General features: G+C 41.0%; 1 protein-coding gene across 1 annotated transcript; it reads left to right on the top strand.

The window, feature by feature from the left end:
• On the top strand, positions 1 to 21,066 carry LOC149303076 (protein FAM151B-like). Its single transcript, XM_089481824.1, has 6 exons — positions 1 to 58; positions 6,617 to 6,742; positions 7,131 to 7,281; positions 13,782 to 13,999; positions 20,058 to 20,193; positions 20,907 to 21,066. Exons 1-6 carry the CDS (start codon positions 1 to 3, stop codon positions 21,064 to 21,066), a joined length of 849 nt encoding a protein of 282 aa, XP_089337950.1.
• Positions 21,067 to 21,780: the final 714 nt, after the last annotated feature.

Genomic DNA, 21,780 nt, shown 5'->3' with positions numbered 1-21,780 from the left:
ATGCGCTTAGACAACCTCCGCTGCAGGCACTTCCGCCGGGCTTCTACGGTGGAGAACCGTAAGGTTATGTTGCGTCGATGCTCCACCATAGAAGCCCCGGCGGAAGTGCCGGCAGTAGAGGTTGTCTACGTGCATCGCGCAGACCTCCACCGGCTGCCAGAGAGGAGGATCCAGGTCCCCTGCAGCGCTGCGGGAAATCTGGATCCCAACCCTGCTGCCCGCAGCAGGGCTAAAAGAAAGAAAAAAAAACACCCACCGAGGACCGCATGATACCGGCCGCACCCCCACTTTAAAGACCTAAATTTATTTTATAGTTACTCATATGCCTGCCAGCAAACAATTCTTAAGTCTTTACATCAGGAGACTTTCATACCTTAACTAAAAACTGTGGCAGGTTTGTGAACTTTATATAACAAAGCTGGTCAATTAGGACCAAATATTCAGTTTTTTTAGCATACTCATTAACTTGTGAAACATTTGTTTGTTGAGCTTATGTGCTAAAATGGCTTAAAATCAGATGTGTTTGTACGTAGCTGGAGGAACTCTCTGTCAACCTCTGTAACATAGTATGTAACAACTCAGTTTAGTACGGAGGCTGAAGTGGCTCTAATGTCCTCTACAGCGCCTGGCAGACTATGTGCTGAGTGGGAACTATTCTACACACCTCCACCTGCAGGGACTGTACAGGAAGCACCTACCTGCATCACAGCCCGTTACGGTAACATTACACACCCTGGTGGCAAAGGGTGGAATTGCAATGAAAATTAAAATAGGCTTCAGGCAGTGGCCCAAATCGCCCCGTGGCAATTACTCCCCTTATCACCCCTGCCCTGTAGTTTATAGTGATGTCCGGATCATGAACGAATCGTTCGTTTGATCCGAATCTTTTTAGTGATCCGGATGAATCGGTTCAGTAGACTGAACGATTCATTTGTAGCAGTTCAGTCTGTGAATCATGCAGTTGTAACCTGATCCTAGAGCGAGTCATCTGCAGAGCACTCAGACACTGACTCTGGGATCAGGTTACAGCTCACAGAGGTCGTTCAAAGATTCGAATGATTTAATGATTCATATGATTCAATGATTCAAATGATTCGAATCTTACAGGAATTCGAATCAGTCAGAGAATATCACCATACTTTTATGAATAAATACATTAATAATCTCTGCCCCCAGGATTTACATTCCCCTTTACCTCTAACTGCACCTTAAATTAACTTTATTAAATTAATTAAATTAACCCTCAGCATTAAATTAACCCATAACACCCCATCAACCATGACTGCCCCTAAAATTAACCCTTAACAGCTCATTAAGCATAACTGCCCCTAAATTAACCCTAAACACCCCTTTAAGCATAACTGCCCCTAAATAACCCTAAACACCCCATCAACCATAACTGCCCCTAAATTAACCCTAAACACCCCATTAACCATAACTGCCCCCAAATTAACCCGAAACACCCTATTAACCATAGCTAACCCTAAATTAACACTAAAGACCCCATCAACCATACCAATTTATTAGGTAATTCATCTGGAGTACATGCAATTAATTTAGGGGTGGTTATGGTTAATGGGGTATTTAGGGTTAATTTAGGGGCAGTTATGGTTGATGGGTGTTTAGGGTTAATTTAGGGGCAGTAATGCTTAAAAGGGTGTTTAGGGTTAATTTAGGGGCAGTTATGCTTAGTGGGGTGTTAAGGGTTAATTTTAGGGTCAGTCATGGTTGATGGGGTGTTATGGGTTAATTTAATGCTGAGGGTTAATTTAATTAATTTAATAAAGTTAACTTAAGGTGCAGTTGGAGGTAAAGGGGAATGTAAATCCTGGGGGCAGTGATTATTAATGTATTTATTTATAAAAGTATGGTGATATTCTCTGAATGATTCGAATCCCAATGAAGGCAGAGAGTCGTTCAAAGATTCGGATCTTACAGTAGGCAGGTAGGAGGGTTCATTAACTATTGAAAGGGTCGGGGCCAATCGTTAGTGTGGGAAACAGTAACTCTTGTGAGTCACACTGAGTGATCCGAAGATTCGGATCATGAATCGGATCATTTCAGTGAGTCGAAATGATCCGATTCACTTTAATGATCCGAACTTCCCATCACTAGTAGCGTAGGGGGTGGAATCCACCTGCAAACCAAATTCATCGGATTGAGCCGAGCCGAACCGAAGCCCTCAGCGCTCCTTCGCCGTAGCGCACACAACGTGCATTCTGATTGGCTGTCCCAGGGCTTGATCTCATTGGCTCTCTCCTGACCTGCTTCCTGGTGGAGTTACGTGACTCGTTAAGTTCGCGATGTGCATGTAGTTGGGGTGAATGTTTATGACTCGTTGCCGCGGTCGCCCTTTTTTGTTTGTCATTTGGATTGTGATCGTTACAGGAGGGCTGCTTCTGGTTCTGATGAGTTGTGTGGATCTCAAAGGCAGACTTATGGAGAGGACACATGGTAAGAGGAAATTATAAGATCACAGTGTAGAAATGGAAGAACCGGACCAGAACTTTGAGCTGATGTTCCCTGCTTTCTCGTATTCGGGATTCCCCGTATTGGCTGATGCGCATTTAGCCAGTACTGCGTCTTCTGGATTATTAAAACAAATACTTACAATAAATATATAATGGCTTTCGTTGTTTCCGGTGCATATACATTTCCCCGTATATATTGTGACGGTATTCCGGGTATTATAGAACTAGCTGGCTTCCGTTCATGCCCGGTCACCATAACCGCAAAGGGAAAGCCCATTGACTTCATTCCGGTATAAACAGACTCGGCCACCAGGTGTCGCTATAGCAATTCGGTAAACTGGACCTGCCAGTAATAAAATATGGACATAATTATCCATTATTTAGCATATGTTTAATCCCAGTTTATAGATCGCTAATTAATGTCACCACAAAAAAAATCTGATTTCTTTACAGCTGATTGAAATATATATTTTTTTGTACATATGTCACAAATGGTTAAATGGGCACCCAAGATCGTGATATATTAAAATTACATGTAAAGTGTTATTACACAAGGAACGCTCAAAGAGCTGGTAATTAGAAAATTAATTTTCCCACGTTAAGTTTCTGTTCAGTATTTTTGTCTTGTGGGGACAAAGTATGTACCTTGTTTTTGTTTCAAAATGTTCTTGTGTGAAAAATGATGTAAAGTAATAATGCTTTCAAATAGACATGTTAATAGTTTATCTTTGTCATTTAATAAAAGTTTAAATCAAATATTTGGTGTGTGTCCCCCCCCCCTTCAAAACAGCATCAATTCTTCTAGGTACACTTGCACAAGTTAGGTGTATGATTAAACAATTATACCAAACAGGTGCTAGTGATCAGCAATTTAATACGTATGTCGAAACACAATCATTAACTGAAACAGAAACTGCTGTGTAGGAGGAATAAACTGGGTGAGGAACATCCAAACTCACCAGATGCACAAGACACTTATACTGCATCACCAAGGCAGATGTGGGTTTCCAGAGAAAGAAGCACAAAGTAACAGACAATGTTGAGGACCGTAGATGCGGTTGACCAAGAAAACCGCAGCAGATGAAAGGCACATCATGCTTATTTACCTTCACAGTTGGAAGTTGTCCAGCAGGGTCATCAGGTCAGCGCTGGGAGAAAAGAGTGGGACCCTGATATATATACCCATCTACTGTCCAGAGAAGTCTGGTCAGAAGTGGTCTTTATGAAAGTCTTGTATTCAAAAAGTCAAACCACCGAAGTGGAAATAAGGCCAAGTGACTCAACTGTTTATGAAAATACAGGAACCGGAGGGCATAAGAAATGGCAGCAGGTTCTCTGGACTGAGGAGTCAACATTTGTCTGTAGAAGGAGGCAGTTTGTTTGCCAAGGGGCTGGAGAGCAGTGCAAGAATGTTTGCAGGCAACAGTAAAGAATGGTGAAGGTTCCTTGCAAGTTTGGGGCTGCATTTCTGCAAATAGAGTTGGGTCAAAATTAATGGTCTCCTTAACACTGAGAAGTACAGGCAGATACTTATCCAGCATGCAGTGCAATCAGGGAGGCATCTGTTTGGCCCCAACTTGGGCAGCATGGCAATGAACCCGAACATACAGGCAAGGTAAATAAGAACTATCTTAAGCATAACGTAGAACAAGGAGTCCTGGGAGCCATGGTTTGGCCCCCACAGAGCTCTGATCTCACCGTCATCGAGTCTGTCTGGGATTACGCAAAGAGAGAGAGAAGCAATTTAGGCGCCTAAATCCACAGAGGAATGGTGGTTAGTTCTCCAACATGTTTGGGACAACCTACCTGCCGAGTTCCTTAAAGAACTGTACGAGTGTACCTAGAAAAAGTGATGCTGTATTGAAAGCAAAGGGTGGAAGTATGATTGTTTTTGCAAGCTTTTTTACTTTACAGCCTATTTTCATACATCTGACTAAAATATTTTCACGGTAATGTCTATTACAGAACACGTACACGCGGTTTCCTACTTTTACAAACAAATTCACCACAATCCTGTGCCAGAAATAAAATCAAAAAACAAGAGTCATTGGGGCTTCCTCTTCCTTCACGCACCAAGAAGCCTTACGTGACTGCTCCTGTGCTGGGTACGGGCCTATGTTACACCCGTTTTATAATTAGAGATCATTCATTTTGTCGCTGTGTGTATGACTTGGTTTGTGGCATTGAAGCATTTCTTTCCGTTGCCACAAGCTGTAACCCACCCATCCCTCTTTTATAGCTTCTGTTTTATATCCTGCAACCACTTACCCCTAATTACTCCTTCAGATTGCAAATACTGCCTCTTTTACCCCTCCTTTGTCGCAGTATAATTCTTTTTAGATTGTAAGATCACAGTTGGTGCCCCCATCGACCCACCGTTCTTGCCAGAACCTTTGTATAAAAGTACCATAAGGCTAAACTGGAAGCTTACGGGCAGGGACCTCCCCTCCTGTTATATCTGTATGTTTAAGTGTATCTTAGTTATGTGTATGTTAACTCTCCATATTTAATTTGCACAGCGCCGTGTAATATGTTGGCGTTTAATAAAGAATAAGATTAATATTGATAGTATCAGTCCAGTTAAAGGGGTCATGAAGATGTGGGGTCTATGGAGCCGTTCACTGACATAAGAAGAATTTTTTTTTTTTGTGCTTTTCATTAAACAGAGTGAGCGCTCGTATATAGAGCTATTTTAAAACTTAAGGATCTGAATCGTTTCTGCCTTTTTAGTGTCCCTTTAAGATACTTCGGATATACTTCATATGTTTCTGTTGTTATGTTAAGGTTTTTTCAAATAATAATTTAATTCACCTTTATGTACAAAAGCTGCCCCCCCGATAACACCTGTCATTTTTTTCAGCCATTTTTATTTTTTTTATGTATTATGCCTGAGTTTACATTTTTTTTTATATATATTTTTTTTTTTACTTGACCGAATTACTTTCACAATAGGAAAAAAGCAAAGTAAATTTTGGATGAGATGTTTTGGGGACACACAATGTTTTCAGCTCGGTGTTCATTCTTTTCAAAGGTTAAGATGAATGTATAAGCAATATTTTATGTGTGTGTGTATATGTGTATGTGTATGTGTATATATATATATATATATATATATATATATATATATATATATATATATATATATATATATATATATATATATATATATATAAAAAAAACAGAACAATATATGTCATGGTTTGTTTTCCTGGACTAATGGAATGAGAACTTGGTGAAAGATTTTTGTTAGCAAACAAGAGCTGATCTCTGAGTAATTTGCTGGCAGCGCCAGGCAGCCTGCCATTTAGCAGACATGCCCATCGTCTTTAAGAGTGCTTCCTTTCCCTTTAACCCACACATGGTTATTTGCCGTATCACTTTGCATCCCAATGGTCTCTGCTCCTTCCCTTTGAACCTTGATGTATGTTTAATGACATCCTGTGACCCACATTAAAGCCTCCGACGGATGGAGACTCTCGAAGGTGTATCTCGTCTAGCCTGCCTTTTGGTCAGAGGGCAGAGTTGGTTTAAACGTTTGTACCTGATCACTACTACAAAATGTATTTTACCGTGTTGATTTGAGATTTGTTTTATTTCCATATTTATTGTGTCTCGTTAACATGATTGCTCTTTCTGCAGTTGATGGTGATCTGTGTATTGGTTTCATACGCGTTAATATCTCTGGCTGGGAGTTAATGGTGTGTCCAGAACTACTTCCACGCAAAATCTACAGTATGAACAAGGGCTGAATTTCTCATGAGTCCCATAGAACATAATGGCCGGTACATGTACAGTGTTTCCACAGGTTCATCTCAAGTCCCGGAGAGATCAGGCATAGCTTCCTTTAAGAATAGACATGTAGTCGTAGTGGCAAATACAACTAGGAGGACGGACTTTAGTTTTATGGGTTCAAGCAATTGATGGAGTTTCGGAAATTTTGTTACATCTTCATTTCTAAACTTTGGAGGCTTCCGTCTGAAGTTGCAAAAATCATGTTGCTTCATGGGAGATTTGGCCCTGTAATTATGAATATATCGAAACATGGGATTTATGGCTTTGGAAAGACTGCTGCAGCTGTAAAGCGAGCTGATAGCTAAATATTTTTTGGATATGTTCCATTTAATGTAAATTTGACTTCCTTCTAGGCACCTGGAGTGAAGACATCTTGGACTATTTCCTGAGAAAACAACTTATTGAAAGGAGAGATGGAGTTGAAGTAACCTGGTATCATGCTGCAAACAGCAAATCAAAGCTAAAAGAGGCATTACAGAGCGAGTATCCCCTTTATCCCCTTCTACACGCAGGGCATGTAGTTTTTAGAAGCTATGCAGGACGTTAGATGTCGGCTTGATTTGTTTTTCTTTTTTCATCTTCCTTAAAATTTTAATAAAGATAACAAAGCCAGTTGGTAATTGATGATTAAATAGAATTAGAAAATATAAATCTAGATAATAGATGTGTTATGTGTCCACCAGTTAAGCCGTTTAAAAAAAAAATTACAAAAAAATTGTAATTTATTTAAAAAAATGTTTTTGGACAGGCAGCAAAAGGCCTTCATATAATCCTACCTATCAGTGCTTGATATATATTTAATAATTGTGTATTTTCAGCGGGTTTTTTTGGCATGCTGTATTCAAACTCCGTGATTTCTTACATTAGGTGATGCTCACATGATCGAAGCTGATGTCCTGCTCCGTGGATCAGAACCAATCATGGCTCATCCTCCCATGACAGACAGCGATCTAACTCTAAAGGAGTTTTTGGATGATGTTTCATCAACCAGCAGAGGCCTTAAGCTTGATTTCAAGAGGTAAGCCGTTTGACAAAGGCAAATTTATTATTCGCAAGCGAGGGAAAACTTCTCAGAATGTCCGTAGATTTTGTTAATGTTAATTTATGTTACTGTACAGCACTGAATTTTTTGATCAAGTTGAACATTTTTTTCCCCATGATAATTTCATATTATCACAAGAAGAAATTCGCTATGTGGTGTAGAAGTCCAGCAAAAGAATTTGCATGATTACAATTATCTCTATCCTGTTGTTAAGTTGGTGAAAAGTAAAGGGGGACAGAACTCAGACTGCCACCAATCTCTGCTTCCATGACGTGAATTTATAAGCTAAATATCTCCAGAACAATTACAGTGATTAAGAAACACAAGTAGGGCTGCAACTAACGATTATTTTCATAATCGATTAGTTGGCCGATTAATTTTTTCGATTAATCAATTAATTGGATAAAAAAAATAAATGTACAATTTTCATTTGTTTAAAATAAATTATTGAACAAACTGGATATTAAAAACAAACAGCAGAATAAAAAAACTTTGAGAAAAATGCATTTCTTGTTTTTATTTCCTAACCTGCCCCCAGTTATGCACATTAATGCATCCCAGATATGTCTTATATCCCCTATATTCCACTGTGCCCTCCCCAGATATGCCTTATATCCCCTATATGTCTTATACCCCCTGATATGCCACTGCCCTCTGATATGCCTTATAACCCCAGATATATCTTATATCCCCTATATGCCTTATACCCTGGAGAAGTGCCTTATACCCCCCCCACCGGCTGCCAGAGTGGAAGATCCAGGTTCCCTGCAGCGCTGCGGCAGATCCTCCTCTCTGGCAGCCGGCGAATGTTGCGCAATGCGCGCAAACAACCTCCGCCGCTGCTGGCCGGTACTTCCATGCTGGCCGGGGCTTCTATGGTGGAGCACCGGAAGGTTATGTCAAGCTGGTGCCCCATCATAGAACCCCCGGCGGAAGTGGAGGACAGTAGTGGAGGTTGTCTGTGCGTATTGCACAGATGCCCACCGGCTGCCAGAGAGGAGGATCCAGGTCCCCTGCAGCGCTGCGGGGGATCTGTATTTTAGTGTTATTATCTGACCTCTATTTTGGGTCGGATTATAAAACAAGGATTATAAAATGAAAAACCCTCATCTTATATTTGATAAAATTGATTCAACCAACTGATTTTATCGATTTAGTAGTTGCAGCCCTAAACACAAGGCACAAGCGATAGGTATTTTTAGGGAATTCATTTGTTTTAAGCTCTGATGGTGAGAGTTCCAATTTTTAAGCCTATTTGACCAGCCTCTCCACAGGTGCATGGGATAGGATTATTTCTATAGGACAAGACCAAGGAATGATTGAGGTTTTTATTATGGGCGGACTCGGCTTTATGGTTCTTGTCTGCTGTCAAATTTTATGTTCTACAGAAAAAAATCCCCAAATAAAGTACAGCTTGCTTTGGCAAGCACTGAAGAACCATAAAAATCATTTAAATGCTATTGGTGAATCACTTCTGGTTTTCAAATTGTTTTGTTTGTGGGGGGGTCATCTTAGGGACTCTGAACTGCAAGACCATAAGAGTCATTGCACTTGACACAGCAATTTGCGTACCTCAGAAAACCACTTTATTGCCACATGAGTCATCTGAAAGAAAAAAGTAATTCGGATGCCGGTCCCTCTCGGTGGTTAAGAGGTCATGTGATTAGCACAGTATAAAAATGTCATGGCAGCCTAACTAAATTTCTTGTTCAATTACTGTTTTAAACAAGCTTTCAAACTGTCAGCTTTTTAATGTGGCAATTTAAATTAGTTGAATATGCAATCTATACCAATTACCGCATTCCGCATTTCTTTAATGCAGTCAATCTTGTATTACTCAGCCAATTTTGGATAAGAGGCTAAGGTCAACGATTCAATAACCTCCAATGTTTGGTGGGAAATTATCAGCTAAAAAGCCCTTAAGTATATACAGTATTTCTTTCAATGTCCAGATAACTTTACATGCTAGGATGGGGAGAACAGACAAATTCCTTAACTTAATGAGAAAATGTGTTTTTTGGTTAAGGGGACACTCCAGGCATCATCTGCTCTGGGGACTTTTTTTATTTAGCGGAGGAAAAAAGAAATAGACCATTTAGATAAATCCTCAAAATACCCAAATTTAGAATGAGCGTCACAGCATTATGGTTTTTGCCTACAAATATCTAAAAATGTATATCATGAGAGTTGTGCATAACCCAAGGTAGCCCTGGACTTGCCACCGGCTTGGCCCAAGTTTGTTTATTAACTACAGTTCAGGTTCAACTCTACGAAGATCAGAAATGGCATCTTATTTTGTTAAAGGTGTCCATTCTGGAGTGCCAGCCACAGTTCTGACCCAACATTATCCTGAGACCCCAATGCATTGCTGCCAACAGTCTTAACAACTGGACTTATGTCCCGGATGGTGGCTGTCTTGGCCAGTATCCCAATTCTGAAGATTGAATGTGGTTTAAGGGACAGAGGGGACTAAAGGGAGAGTTGACAGAAGAATTTGCTGTGCTTTTAACTCCCACACTTTACTATATATTAAGTGAGTTGGACTCTGGTGGGCTTCTGCTGCAGGAAGACCTTCAGTGGTCTTGTATAGTGCATAGTTAGATTATTGACATTTTCAATGCCTCCTCACCCATTGATATATACCAGGGGCGTCCAACATGCGGCCCGCACGACCTCGAGGTGCGGCCTGCGTGAAATCGGCAGCCAGGATCACAAGAGCCCTGCTGCTTACTTGTGGGAGGGTCTATTCTCTGCTCCAGTCCTGCTTCCTCTGTGGGGAGAACGAGGGAGGCCGCGCCCCCTGCTGAAGTCTGTGAGCGACATCGAGAGCTGTAGAGCAGGTAAGGGGGTGGGGAAGGTTGTGTGAATGAGTGTCTGATTGAGGGAATGAATCTGTGAATGAATGAATTTGTGTGTGTGTGTGTGATAGCATGGATGTGTAAGTGCTGGAACCTAGGCATGATGGGACTGTGATTGCTGTTAACAATCCCGCTCCTATCATGCCAAGTCAGCCAGTACATGCTGAAACCTGGCTAGCTGCCCCCCTTGTGTATTGATGCTGCCAGCAGTATGGGGTCTGCACTTACAGCCACCCTGTACCAGCATGTACTGGCTGATTTGGGATGATAGGAGTGGGATTGCTAACAGCTAACAGCAATCACAGTCCCATCATGCCTAGGTTCCAGCATTTACTGGTTGCCTGGGTATAAAGAGTGTGTTTGCTGTTAGCAATCACACTCCTATCATGCCAAGTCAGCCAGTACATGCTGAAACCTGGCTAGCTGCCCCCCTTGTGTATTGATGCTGCCAGCAGTATGGGGTCTGCATTTACAGCCACCCTGTACCAGCATGTACTGGCTGATTTGGGATGATAGGAGTGGGATTGCTAACAGCTAACAGCAATCACAGTCCCATCATGCCTAGGTTCCAGCATTTACTGGTTGCCTGGGTATAAAAAGAGTGTGTTTGCTGTTAGCAATCACACTCCTATCATGCCAAGTCATATTGTTGATTTTTTTTGCCCAATTGTGGTGTGTTACTTTTAATAAAAGCGTGGTTAACACTAAAATTGGACAAAAAATACGATGCCCAGCCAACCAGTACATGCAGGAATCTGGGTATGCCTGAGATTGCTGTTAACAATCATAATATATACCGTATTTGCTCGATTATAAGACGAGGTTTTTTCCAGAGCAAATGCTCTGAAAAATACCCCTCGTCTTCTAATCGGGGTCGTCTTCTAATCAGACCTCAAATAGAGTCTGATTAGGAGACTAAGATCCAGATCCCCCGCACCGCTGCAGGGGACCTGGATCCTCCTGTCTCACCCCCCCCCCCATCATACACACACTTACCGGTGCTTCCTGCTGTATTGCCGGGGCAGCGGGTTGACGTCTACGCGATCCGCGTAGACAACGTCCGCTGCAGCCGGAAGGAGGTGTGGCTAGCAGCGGGGGTTGTCTGCGTCCGTCGCGCAAACCTTCCCCGACTGTCAGAGATCAGAGTTCCCCGCACCGGTGCGGGGAACTCTGATCTCTGACAGCCGGGGAAAGTATACGCGACGGACGGATACAAACCCCCGCTGCCAACTCCACCTCCTTCCGGCTGCAGCAGAAGGCGACGTCAACCCGCTGCCCCGGCTGGAAGCACCGGTAAGAGAGGGCTGAGAGGGGAGGGGAGGGGAGAGTGTGTGTGTGTGTGTGTGTGTTAGTTAAATGGGGGTATAGGGTGTGTGTGTGTGTGTTAAATGGGGGCATAGGGCATTTCTGGAGTGGCGTTAAGGGGGCATTTAATAGAGCACTCTGCCTCCTGAAATGCCTTATACACCTATATGCCACTCTGCCCCATAATATGCATTTTAACCCCCTAAATGCCAGAGTGGCATATAGGGGTATAAGGCATTTCTGGAGGCAGAGTGCTCTATACAATGCCTTTTAACTCCCTTAATGCCACTCTGCCTCCTGAAATGCCTTATACCTCCCTATATGCCACTCTGCCCCATAATATGCATTTTAACCCCCTAAATGCCAGAATGGGATATAGGGGTATAAGGCATTTCTGGAGGCAGAGTGGCATATAGGGGTATAAGGCATTTCTGGAGGCAGAGTGGCACATAGGGGGTCAAAAGGCATACCATGGGGCACAGTGGCATATAGAGGGTTAAAAGGCATATCATGGGCCACAGTGCCATATTGGAGTGGCAAGCCTGGGGGCAGATGTGCGTAACTGGGGGACAGGTTGGAAAATACAAGAAATAAAAACAAAAAAAATATTTTTCTCAATCATAGCTTTTATTAAAAAAAAATAGTTTACATGAATTAACATTTACTGGTAAAACTTTTTTCCTTTAGGGTCGTCTTATATTCAGGCTTTTTCTTTTTTTCCTAAGTTAATATTCAGATTTTGGGGGGTCGTCTTATAATCAGGGTCGTCTTATAATCGAGCAAATACGGTAATTTTTTCTACAATTTTGGTGTGTAACTTACTTTTATTAAGTGTGTGGGGGGTCATTTTCAGTTTTGGTCCAGAATTTTCATTTTAGTGCATCGCTAAAATAAATAGAACTATTTTATTTTTACTTATCCAGAATCCTGAATTTGTAGGCCCAGAAATCCCAGAAATCAGTGAGAGGAAAAGTAAAGGTTTTGTGTCATTTACTTTTTTTTAATCTGCATATCTTATTAAAGGCCATATTTTCTCTCAGTGAAAAATGAGTGCGGCCCTCGCACGTATACAATTCTGATGAAGTGGCCCACTGCAGAAAAAACTTGGACGCCCCTGATATATACATTCCACAGAGCCAGCTCAGCACTTCTTTCTGGAGAAACCTACTACGTATTGGCCATTCATATTGAATAGTTAAGCATGAGAGTTGAAACCAAAGCTCTACTGCAAACTATCCCTTTAGTGAATAGACTCCAGAGATGAAGAATTCTAAGGTTTTAGTATGTGGTGACATAACAGTGCCTGCACAGTATGTCTTGGCGATGGGAACCCAAACGTTGTCTCGTATATTATCTTGTATTGCAGGTTTAATGTCATGTGAGTTGTCATAACCCTCCAGTAAGGGAAAGTATTACCTGTGTGGACAGCCGAAATTGCCTTCTTATCACGTCCGCGGGGACGTATACCTGCCTCCCTTCATTAGGCTTATAGATGTTGTTTCATACCACATTTTTTGTTGTGTAAGATGTGCTGTGAAACCACAATCAAAAGCTTCTGTACAAAATCTAAAGGTGCAGTGATAGTTTCAAAGAAGGATTTTGCTTTTCATAAACGTGATCTCAATCCATTGACAGGTTCCTCTAGTTAAAAACACGTGGGTTGAGTGAAATAATTTTGCAGTAAGATGCAATCTGTGGGTGTATGCAAAGGTTTTAGTCAAAAAGAAAATGTCACTTTCAGAATTATTCCGACAGAAATTCAAGTTAAAATCTAAAAAGGCATTATACAATTCGAAATTACAGAATGCTTTAATTGTAATCAAAACATAGATCCGTTTATCAGAGCCCTACTGGTTTAAGATGCAAATTTAACTTACGGAATAGAGTAGTGCAATGCAAATGTTAATTTTTTTTGTTTTTATCGCTGGCATAAATCATACTTGTCCTTATGCTCAAACATTAATTGGACTTTGGGTTAAATGTATCCTTATGGCACGCTTTGATTCTTCTATAGAACCCTTCTGAAAGAATATAAATTGGCAGAAGTTGGGTTCTTTTGTCTGTTTCTATCACAGTATCCAGTCCACATCTGATCTTGTAGCCGGTCAAACTCACTGTTACTTCTTTAGAAGGTGCAGAATTTTGCTCAATAAGTAGGAGACCAATGGAAGGTGGGGAGAGTCTTACTTGAGGGTTGTATAGTGCGCTGTTGATTTCTTTCTATTGTGTTTGCTGGCAATCATTAATGGTAATAAACGGACCAGAAGTTTGTGGTTTTAGAACAGATAAGTACTTTATTGTATCTGTTTTCAGTTTGGAAGTTGTGCAGCCATCAATGCAGATCTTACAGATGATAAGAGAAAACATAAGGCAGCCTCTTTGGATTAACGCAGATATTCTACCTGGTCCAGGAGGAAAGGCCAAACCGGTAGACGCTGAAGAATTTTTGCACACGGTGACAACATTTTTCCCTGATGTGACCTTATCTTTGGGATGGACCACAGGATTGAATCACAATGAAAATAATGAAGGTATGGTACTATAACAAGGAATCTGTGTATATAACGCCCAGGCCTTGCTCTAAATTGTGGAGTAGTATAAGTGTGCAGAGAACGTCGTCGTAAATAAAATTGTCCATTTCGTATGTTGCTAAAAATCTTGCACATCTTTGACCATATATGGCGTTTTGGAGAATAAAAAGAAGAGATCATAAACACAGATATAGCACTAGATCTCTTATTTACAAAGTCTTTATAATTCTAAATAAGAGAATACATTCCAATGCATTTGAAGTTTTATGCCAATGTCTGCAGAAAGAACTACAAAAATATACAAAAACCACACCAAGCATGAACATTGAATGAAATATAGAAGAGGAATGGATGAAAAACTAAAAAGTAGACCTCTGATCTATCTGTGTCGTGGTTATTTGAACATCAAAAATACAGTGTTTATAATAACTAAAAAAGACAGCATAATCATTGCACATAAACCATATGTCTCATACCAAGTCCGGCTGGGTCTTCTCTGGTGTCCTGTGTCCTGTACCAACACAAAGCTGATAGGAGCATCACTCATAGTCATGCCAAAACAAATAAGTTTGTTAGTTCTTCACTCAAGCAGATAAATCCGTGAAAACCAAACCTTTTGTTACTCATAGATTTTTTCCCCAAAATTACTGGTTATAGCATTACAGGGAAAGTGTTAAAATAAATCAATATAAATCACATTTCTTGTAACAGAAATTTGTGGTAAAATTGATTTTACTCCATACGTTCTGGAGGTGACCTTCCTGGCTGAAATAGCGCATTTTAGATAAGTTAGCCACATTATGGCACAATTATTAATGAAATGCAACAGGCAATAAGAAAAACAATATGAATTTTAAAATACCCCTTAAAACACCTCAAGATATATAATATAAATATATTAGAGGATCTGTCCTCATTAGGAATGTTCTATGCGTGGACAAGGCACAAACTTGTTAATATGATGTTTAGAAGATTTGTTTAAAAAAGAATGGTCAAAAGACGCAGTCTTAACTATTTTTGTGTTTGTGACATTGATTTTTATTTGACTCCATGTTAGGACACACAAACGCATACAATCTTAGTAGATACAGCATTTATATAAGTTGTCCAGGTAGGTGAAGTGACCGCTATAGAATGCAGCACTTTCCTATTCATTCTACAATGCGTGGCGTCATTAAATAGCTTCAGCTAGATACATACTCGTTCTTTTCTACGGGATAAACGTCCTTCACATGAAAAGTACTTTATTATGTTTCTCGATGATGTTATTGTGAAATACATCTATTGAACATCATGTGAAGGACATCATACCATTCACAGTGTAGTCACTGTTTGATAGAAAAGTGAAGGTAACGCACTTGCGTCAATTAAAGCTAAAAGCAGGAATCCTATTTTTCCCTCAATTCTTTCACTGAATTAACCTACAATCTCATTCTGTTCTCTCCGGTTTGAGACTGTGCCCAGCGCGGTTTCTAAAATAATATTCTAAGCATTAAATACCAGTGCCTATCTTCAGTAAGTCTGCACACTTGCATGTTTAACCCCTTCGTGACAAAGGCTGATTTTACTTTTTGTACCCTTCGTGACAATGGCCGTTTTAACATTTCTGCGCTGCTCGTGTTTAGCTGTAATTTTCTTCTTTCCCGTTTACTGAACCCACACACATTATATATTGTTTTTTTCAGGACAAGAAGGGCTTTTTTTTAGATGACATTGTTTTGATTGTATCATATTATTTACTATTAAAAAAGTATAAAATATGGTGAAAAAGTTAGAAACAAATGACTTTCTAACTTTTAGTTGAAAAATCTTTTACTCATCTATAAAAGGTAATGAAAAAACCTGCTAAATGGATTCTACTATTTGTCCTGAGTTTAGAAATACCCAATGTTTTTTGCTTTTTTCTACACATTATGGGGCAATAAGTACAGGTAGCGTTTTGCTATTTCAAAGCCATTTTTTCCAAATCTGGTAATTCTTCCCCCAATGTGCCATTTCGGGTATCTTTGAAGCCGGCCAATGCAATTTACCCCATCAAGTCATATATTTTTGAAAACTAGACAGCCCAGGGTATTCCAAATGCTAGTATTTTAACCCTTTCCAAGCACTAATTCTACCATCAGCCTTTGTCAAACTTTGTGGTAGTCATTTTTTTTGCATTTGTTTTTTCACATACATTTTACTTCAGGTATGAATTAAAAGGTTCTCGTATATGTCACTATCACAAAACACCCCGATATGTGTTCAGCAACATCTCCCGAGTACAGCGATACCTCACATGAATGATTTTGCCTGGCTGTTTGGGGGCAAAATGGCCACATTTGGGGCATGCGCATTTTTCAATGTTGAACTTTGGCATTTGGGGATCCACTGCCCATGCCCTATTTGGTACATCTTTGAGCCGGGCCATTTCAGTGTGCCCAATAAACCCATATATTTTTGAAAACTAGACACCCCAGGGTATTTTAAATGCTGGTATTTTAACTCTTTGCATGCACGCATTTTACCACCAGAATTTTTTCAAAGTTTGCAGTAGTATTCTTTTGTGTGTATTTTTCCCCCACACACCTATGTTATGTATGAATTTACAGCTCCTGGTATATGCCGCTGTCACACGACACCCCAATATGTGTTCAGCAACATCTCCTGAGTACAGTGATACCCCACATGCATAGGTTTGTCATTTTTGGGGGGAACTAAAAGGCCACATTTGGTACGTGTGCATTTTTCTAATTGGAAATTAGATGTGTGGCCATCCTTCCCCCCCGTGTTATTTGGGACATTGTTGAACCCGGCCAATTCAATTTACCCCATCAAATCATACATTTTTTTAAAGTAGACACCCCATGGGCATTTAATATGCCAGTATTTTAACTCTTTCCATGCGAGAATTGTTTTAAGCTAATGTGCTAATTTTAGGACTTGCTCACAAAAATATATTTTATATATATATATTTTAATTTTTTTTGCCTTTTTCTGATAGTGACATCAGAGGGAAATTTTTAAATTTTACTGTTTTTTTTACTATTTTTTTCTAATTATTATTAATTTTATTTTATTTTTTAATTTTTTACTAATCACACTGTGATTAGAAAGCTGGGCTCCAGAGTTCTCTAGAGGGTCTAGCGAACTTTTGCATCTTTATGGGTTTTTTTTCCCGGGCCGCCGCCATCTTGCAGATGGTGAAGACTGCGTCCATCCGAGGGTAAGTGTTTGGTGTCGCTGGATGCCTCCTGATCGAGGCATTCCAGCGACACCATTTAAGTTTAGGAGGTGATCGTTGATCGCCTCCTAAACGCTTTTAAAACAGGCGTCTGCCGCCATACATTGTATGGCGGATGTTGACGCCCCGGGGAGGGGCCAGAGATGGTGCTGAACTTGTTGAAGTTGAATATACCATTTGAATTCAACCATTCTGTAAGTGCATTCACATTTGCTTATATACATCACAGGAAGTTACTGCACTATGTGGTTGTTTTCATTCGTATATTTAGAGATTTTAAAGAATAAAGAACCGATTTTATCTTTGAAGAGCCTCTTTTACCTGCACCGCTTGTGAGTGCATATACACATTTTACACATACTGAATTTCATAGACGGTATCACACTATCATATATATTTTTGTTTTTTCCTATGTACACATGCGCCCCGATTGCTGTTTCGTACGTTCTTGAACACTGAGAGGAGTGTTTTGTTGGGCTGCGGCAGTGTAACAATAGGGAAGTATTTTACTTTTTATTTTCATTTTTAATTTCTACTTTCATTTTCACTTTCATTTTGACACGTGACTGGGTGATAAAGGCTTCATATTCCAGTACTAATAGTAAAATGAAATATTCTCCAAAGTCACCATTTCAGCGTCTTGGATAACCTTTCCCAGTAGTCTGTTGGGGTAATGGTCCATGGTTCCTAATCGGCCCCCAGTCATGTGAAATGGAAACTGGAGTCTGTTTTCTAAATTGGAGCATGCATTGATTTTTTAATAGAAGTTAGAAAATAATCTTCATCATCCTCGTTCCCTGCCTACTTCTACTGAAGCAAACATCATGCTTACGTCCTCTTCTCACACATTCATACAAACATACAGTATGTCTGCTTAACGTAGGCGGTTGAGCTGCTGTTAAAAGTGCGCTGGATATTTGAAAATATGATCTCCTCATTTGGAGTGCATATGTACGTTTTTAATTTTTTTTACTACATACAATTTTATGTTTTTTATTTAAAGAACTCCATGGCTGATCAATTTTATAGTTATAACCTTGTTGAAAATCATTCGTTTTTCGCATTGATGGAATGCAATTAGAAGCCGTTACATTATAATTCTTACCCGTTAAACAGATAGACTGACCGCTAATGGTCTTGATGTGATAATAAAAGCATTGTATGAGTACATACTCCAGATCAGTGAATTGGTTACACATACATTATCGTTATGACCTGCACCACACTACTGTATAGTACAAACCACTAAAATAAATACCCCACACCATGTTTTCTAGTTTTAAGTCGGGAGCAGTGGCGGAAATACAGGGGGTCGCAACTGCGACCGGGCCCTGGAGTTCTGCCAGTCAGGGGGGCCCAAGGGGTGCCGAGCAGTCAGCAACCGCTCGGCACCCTTCTGTCTCCCCTGCCGCCGCCTGCCTCAGCGCTGCCCCAACTTCTTTGCCTGCTTGACCATCCTTTGTCTGACGATTCTGTACCGTATCCTGTGTCTCCTGGTTTCTGGTTTTGGCTCGTCTGACTACCCGCTCCGTTGCTGACCCGGGTTGTTGGACTACCCGCTCCGTTGCTGACCCGGCTTGTAAGACTTCCCGCTTTCGTGTTTTGACCCGGCTTCTCTGACCATCCTGACCGTTATTTCCCTGGCGTTGCTGTATTGGCTCCTGGCCTCTGCGTCTGCTGTTCATACCCTTGCATCCAACTCATTCCTATTATTATCCGCTTGCACCTGGCCTCCTCACTGTTGGGATCATCTAAGTCCCAGCTCCCTGTCACTAAGGGTTTCCTTTGGTGGTTGGGTTCTGGGCAGAACAACTCCTGCGGTGTGCGCTATTGTGTAAGCGGTCGTGACAGAGGGTAGATAATGAGACTGGGGGGTAGGGAGATGGTATATAGTGAGAAGGGAGAGGATAGATAGTGAGAAGGGGGGTAGGAAGAGGGTAGATAGTGAGAGGGTAGATAGGGAGAGGGGGGGTAGGGAGAGGGTAGATAGAAGGGGGTAGGGAGAGGGTAGATAGTGAGAGCGTAGATAGTGAAAAGGGGGAGAGGGTAGATAGGGAGAGGGTAGATAATGAGAATGGGGCGTAGGGAGAGGGTAGATAGTGAGAAGGGGGTAGATTGGGTTGGGGGGGCCCTTAACAGATTCTTGCACCGGGGCCCTGAGGCTTCAAGTTACGCCCCTGGTCAGGAGGTTTGTTCATTTACTGCTTTTATGTTTCGCAAATTCTGTGTTTGGAAATAGATTTTGAAAACGCTGTGTATGTTAAAGCAGATGGTTCTCTATAAAGTATTTTTTTTTTGCATTCTGTCACTTAGCCAACTACCACAACCAATGTAATGTCATGTTAACCAGTGGGGTTTTTGTTTTCTCAGTGTTTTGTTTATATTAAATATATAAAAATGTAAAATCCTAAACATTTTATTATATTTCCCAGACCAGTTAAGGAAAACTAGTGGGTTTTTTTTTTCTCACTGGTTATCTGTGGTACCGACTTCCTCTCATGGCAGCTCATAATGCAAGTTCCGCTGGACTACGTAGAGTGTTTATACTCTCGGCCAAAATGTTATTTCTATAGATAAGCTGCGTTGGACAAAGGTTTAGTTCAGGGGTCTCCAACAAGTAGCGGGAGAGCAGGTCACTCACACTCATTGTCTGGAGTAGGGGCTGGTGCATGGATCACTCCTAGCAGAAATGAAAAAAAATATATAATAAAAAAAAAAATAAACTTAAAACATTTATAAAAATGTGTCGGTAAAAAGGAAAAGAAAAGTATTCATTGGAATCCGCTATTTGAATTTATTTAGGAAAAATAAAATGTTTTGATGACTTTTTGGAAGGTTATAGCTGGGAAATGGTGAAAGAAATGGAAGGAATCTGCAGGCCGTTGAGCCAACCTGTGACCTTTCCAGTGAGAGCGGCTCTTGTCCGAAAGTCATGGGCTCAGCTCCAGTGGCTGCTGCAGACATCCGACAGGTGAGAGAATGGATATAAAGCACGTTGTCGCCCCTTTTATAATTGTGGACCTGTAATTCCTAGGGAATATACTATAAAGCTATACCAGCATATATATATATATATTATATTTGGATTAATATTGAAACATGGCGACATAGAATGAGACATTCTACCCATCTAGTCTGCCCATTTTTTTCCAAGCTTTATTTTGTCCCTGGCCTTTTCTTATATTCAAAATGGCCGTATGTCTATACAGCGCATGGTTAAATTCCCAAAGTGTTTTAACGGCTACCGCTTCTGCTGGAAGACCCTTCTACTATTTTCAGCAATATTCCTACAAATAATTCTTACTGATACTACAGAAACAGAACATAAAGCTGTACCAAGATGTTTTTTTTATTATTCTTGTTGTGTTTATATACTTGGCTGCACAGTTTAGTGTCTGCCCTAATTGTCGCTGGTTACATAGAATACAGAATACTCATCTGGTGTTTGCCATAAGTCTGCAGTCGAGGCCGCAGGGGTTAAAAAGGCCTTTTTTTTTTTTTCTTTTTTCTTTTTTCTACCTGTCCATCCTGTAAAGTGACTAACGTTCGGTCGACGTGCTTATTACATCCCAGATTAAGCCGTATCGAGCTGCGGTTATTTTTAGCGGCCGGTCTTCGTTCTCGTCACTCGGCTCTTCTTCAGCATAATGATTGATGATCAATAACTCGTCTTGCTCATTGCAGGTACAGTCTGACCGTGTGGGCAGGAAAGGACGACGTTTATCCCGTGGAAGACCTGCTGCACGTTCGGGATCATTCTGGGAAATCTAGTGTATACTATGATTTGTTTGAACCCCAAAATAGTCAACTGAAAGAGGCCATAGAACAGAAAGAAACAAAATAGTATTTAATTTGTTTCCATAAAAATATAAATTGCTTCATTTATATGTAATATCTTTTCTTCTGCACTATGTCTACATATTTAATAGAACTGCTAGACGAGCTTGAGTCAAGCAGGAAATTAAAGAGGGAACATGTTATTCTTACACACAAAAAAACAGTATTTTAATCAAGCTGCGTTCCTGCATAAATATAATATATATATACCGTATTGGATCGGATATAGGCCGCCCCCGTGTATAGGCCGCACCCTAAAAGTTTGGTGCTTTTTTAAAGAAAAACATTTTTTAATAGACATGCTGCCACTCTGTCCCCCCCCCCGAGATATGCTGCCACTCTGTCCCCCCCGAGATATGCTGCCACTCTGTCCCCCCCGAGATATGCTGACACTGTCCTCCCCCCCGAGATATTCTGACACTGTCCCCCCCCCCGAGATATGCTGCCACTATCCTTCTCCTCCCCCCCCCGAGATATGCTGCCACTCTGCCCCCCCCCCCCCCGACTTACCAGACCAGACTCCCGGGTGTCTTGCGGGGCCGGCGGGGGACATCTACGCAATACGCGTATACAACTTCCAGTGTCGGCACATCCGCTGAGTCCTGGCACCGGAAGTTGTATACGCGTATTGCGTAGATGTCCCCCGCCGGCCCCGCAAGACACCCGGGAGTCTGCTCTGGTAAGTCTTGGGGGCAGAGGTAAAACGCATCGTGCGGACGTT

The sequence above is a fragment of the Sceloporus occidentalis genome, unplaced genomic scaffold (assembly GCF_023333645.1).
Source record: "Sceloporus occidentalis isolate IW3139 unplaced genomic scaffold, rSceOcc1.0.p SCAF_16, whole genome shotgun sequence".
NCBI classification, from domain to species: domain Eukaryota; kingdom Metazoa; phylum Chordata; class Lepidosauria; order Squamata; family Phrynosomatidae; genus Sceloporus; species Sceloporus occidentalis.
The sequence above is the reverse complement of the archived record's forward strand: the minus strand, read 5'-3'. Positions and strand labels throughout refer to the sequence as shown.

Bases quoted from the DNA above. Each gene is read 5' to 3' on its own strand.
- LOC149303076 (XM_089481824.1), top strand. From the start codon at position 1: ATGCGCTTAGACAACCTCCGCTGCAGGCACTTCCGCCGGGCTTCTACG. The intron at 7,282-13,781 runs GTAAGCCGTTTG...ATCTGTTTTCAG, and splicing joins CTTAAGCTTGATTTCAAGAG to TTTGGAAGTTGTGCAGCCAT. The intron at 20,194-20,906 runs GTGAGAGAATGG...TGCTCATTGCAG, and splicing joins CTGCTGCAGACATCCGACAG to GTACAGTCTGACCGTGTGGG.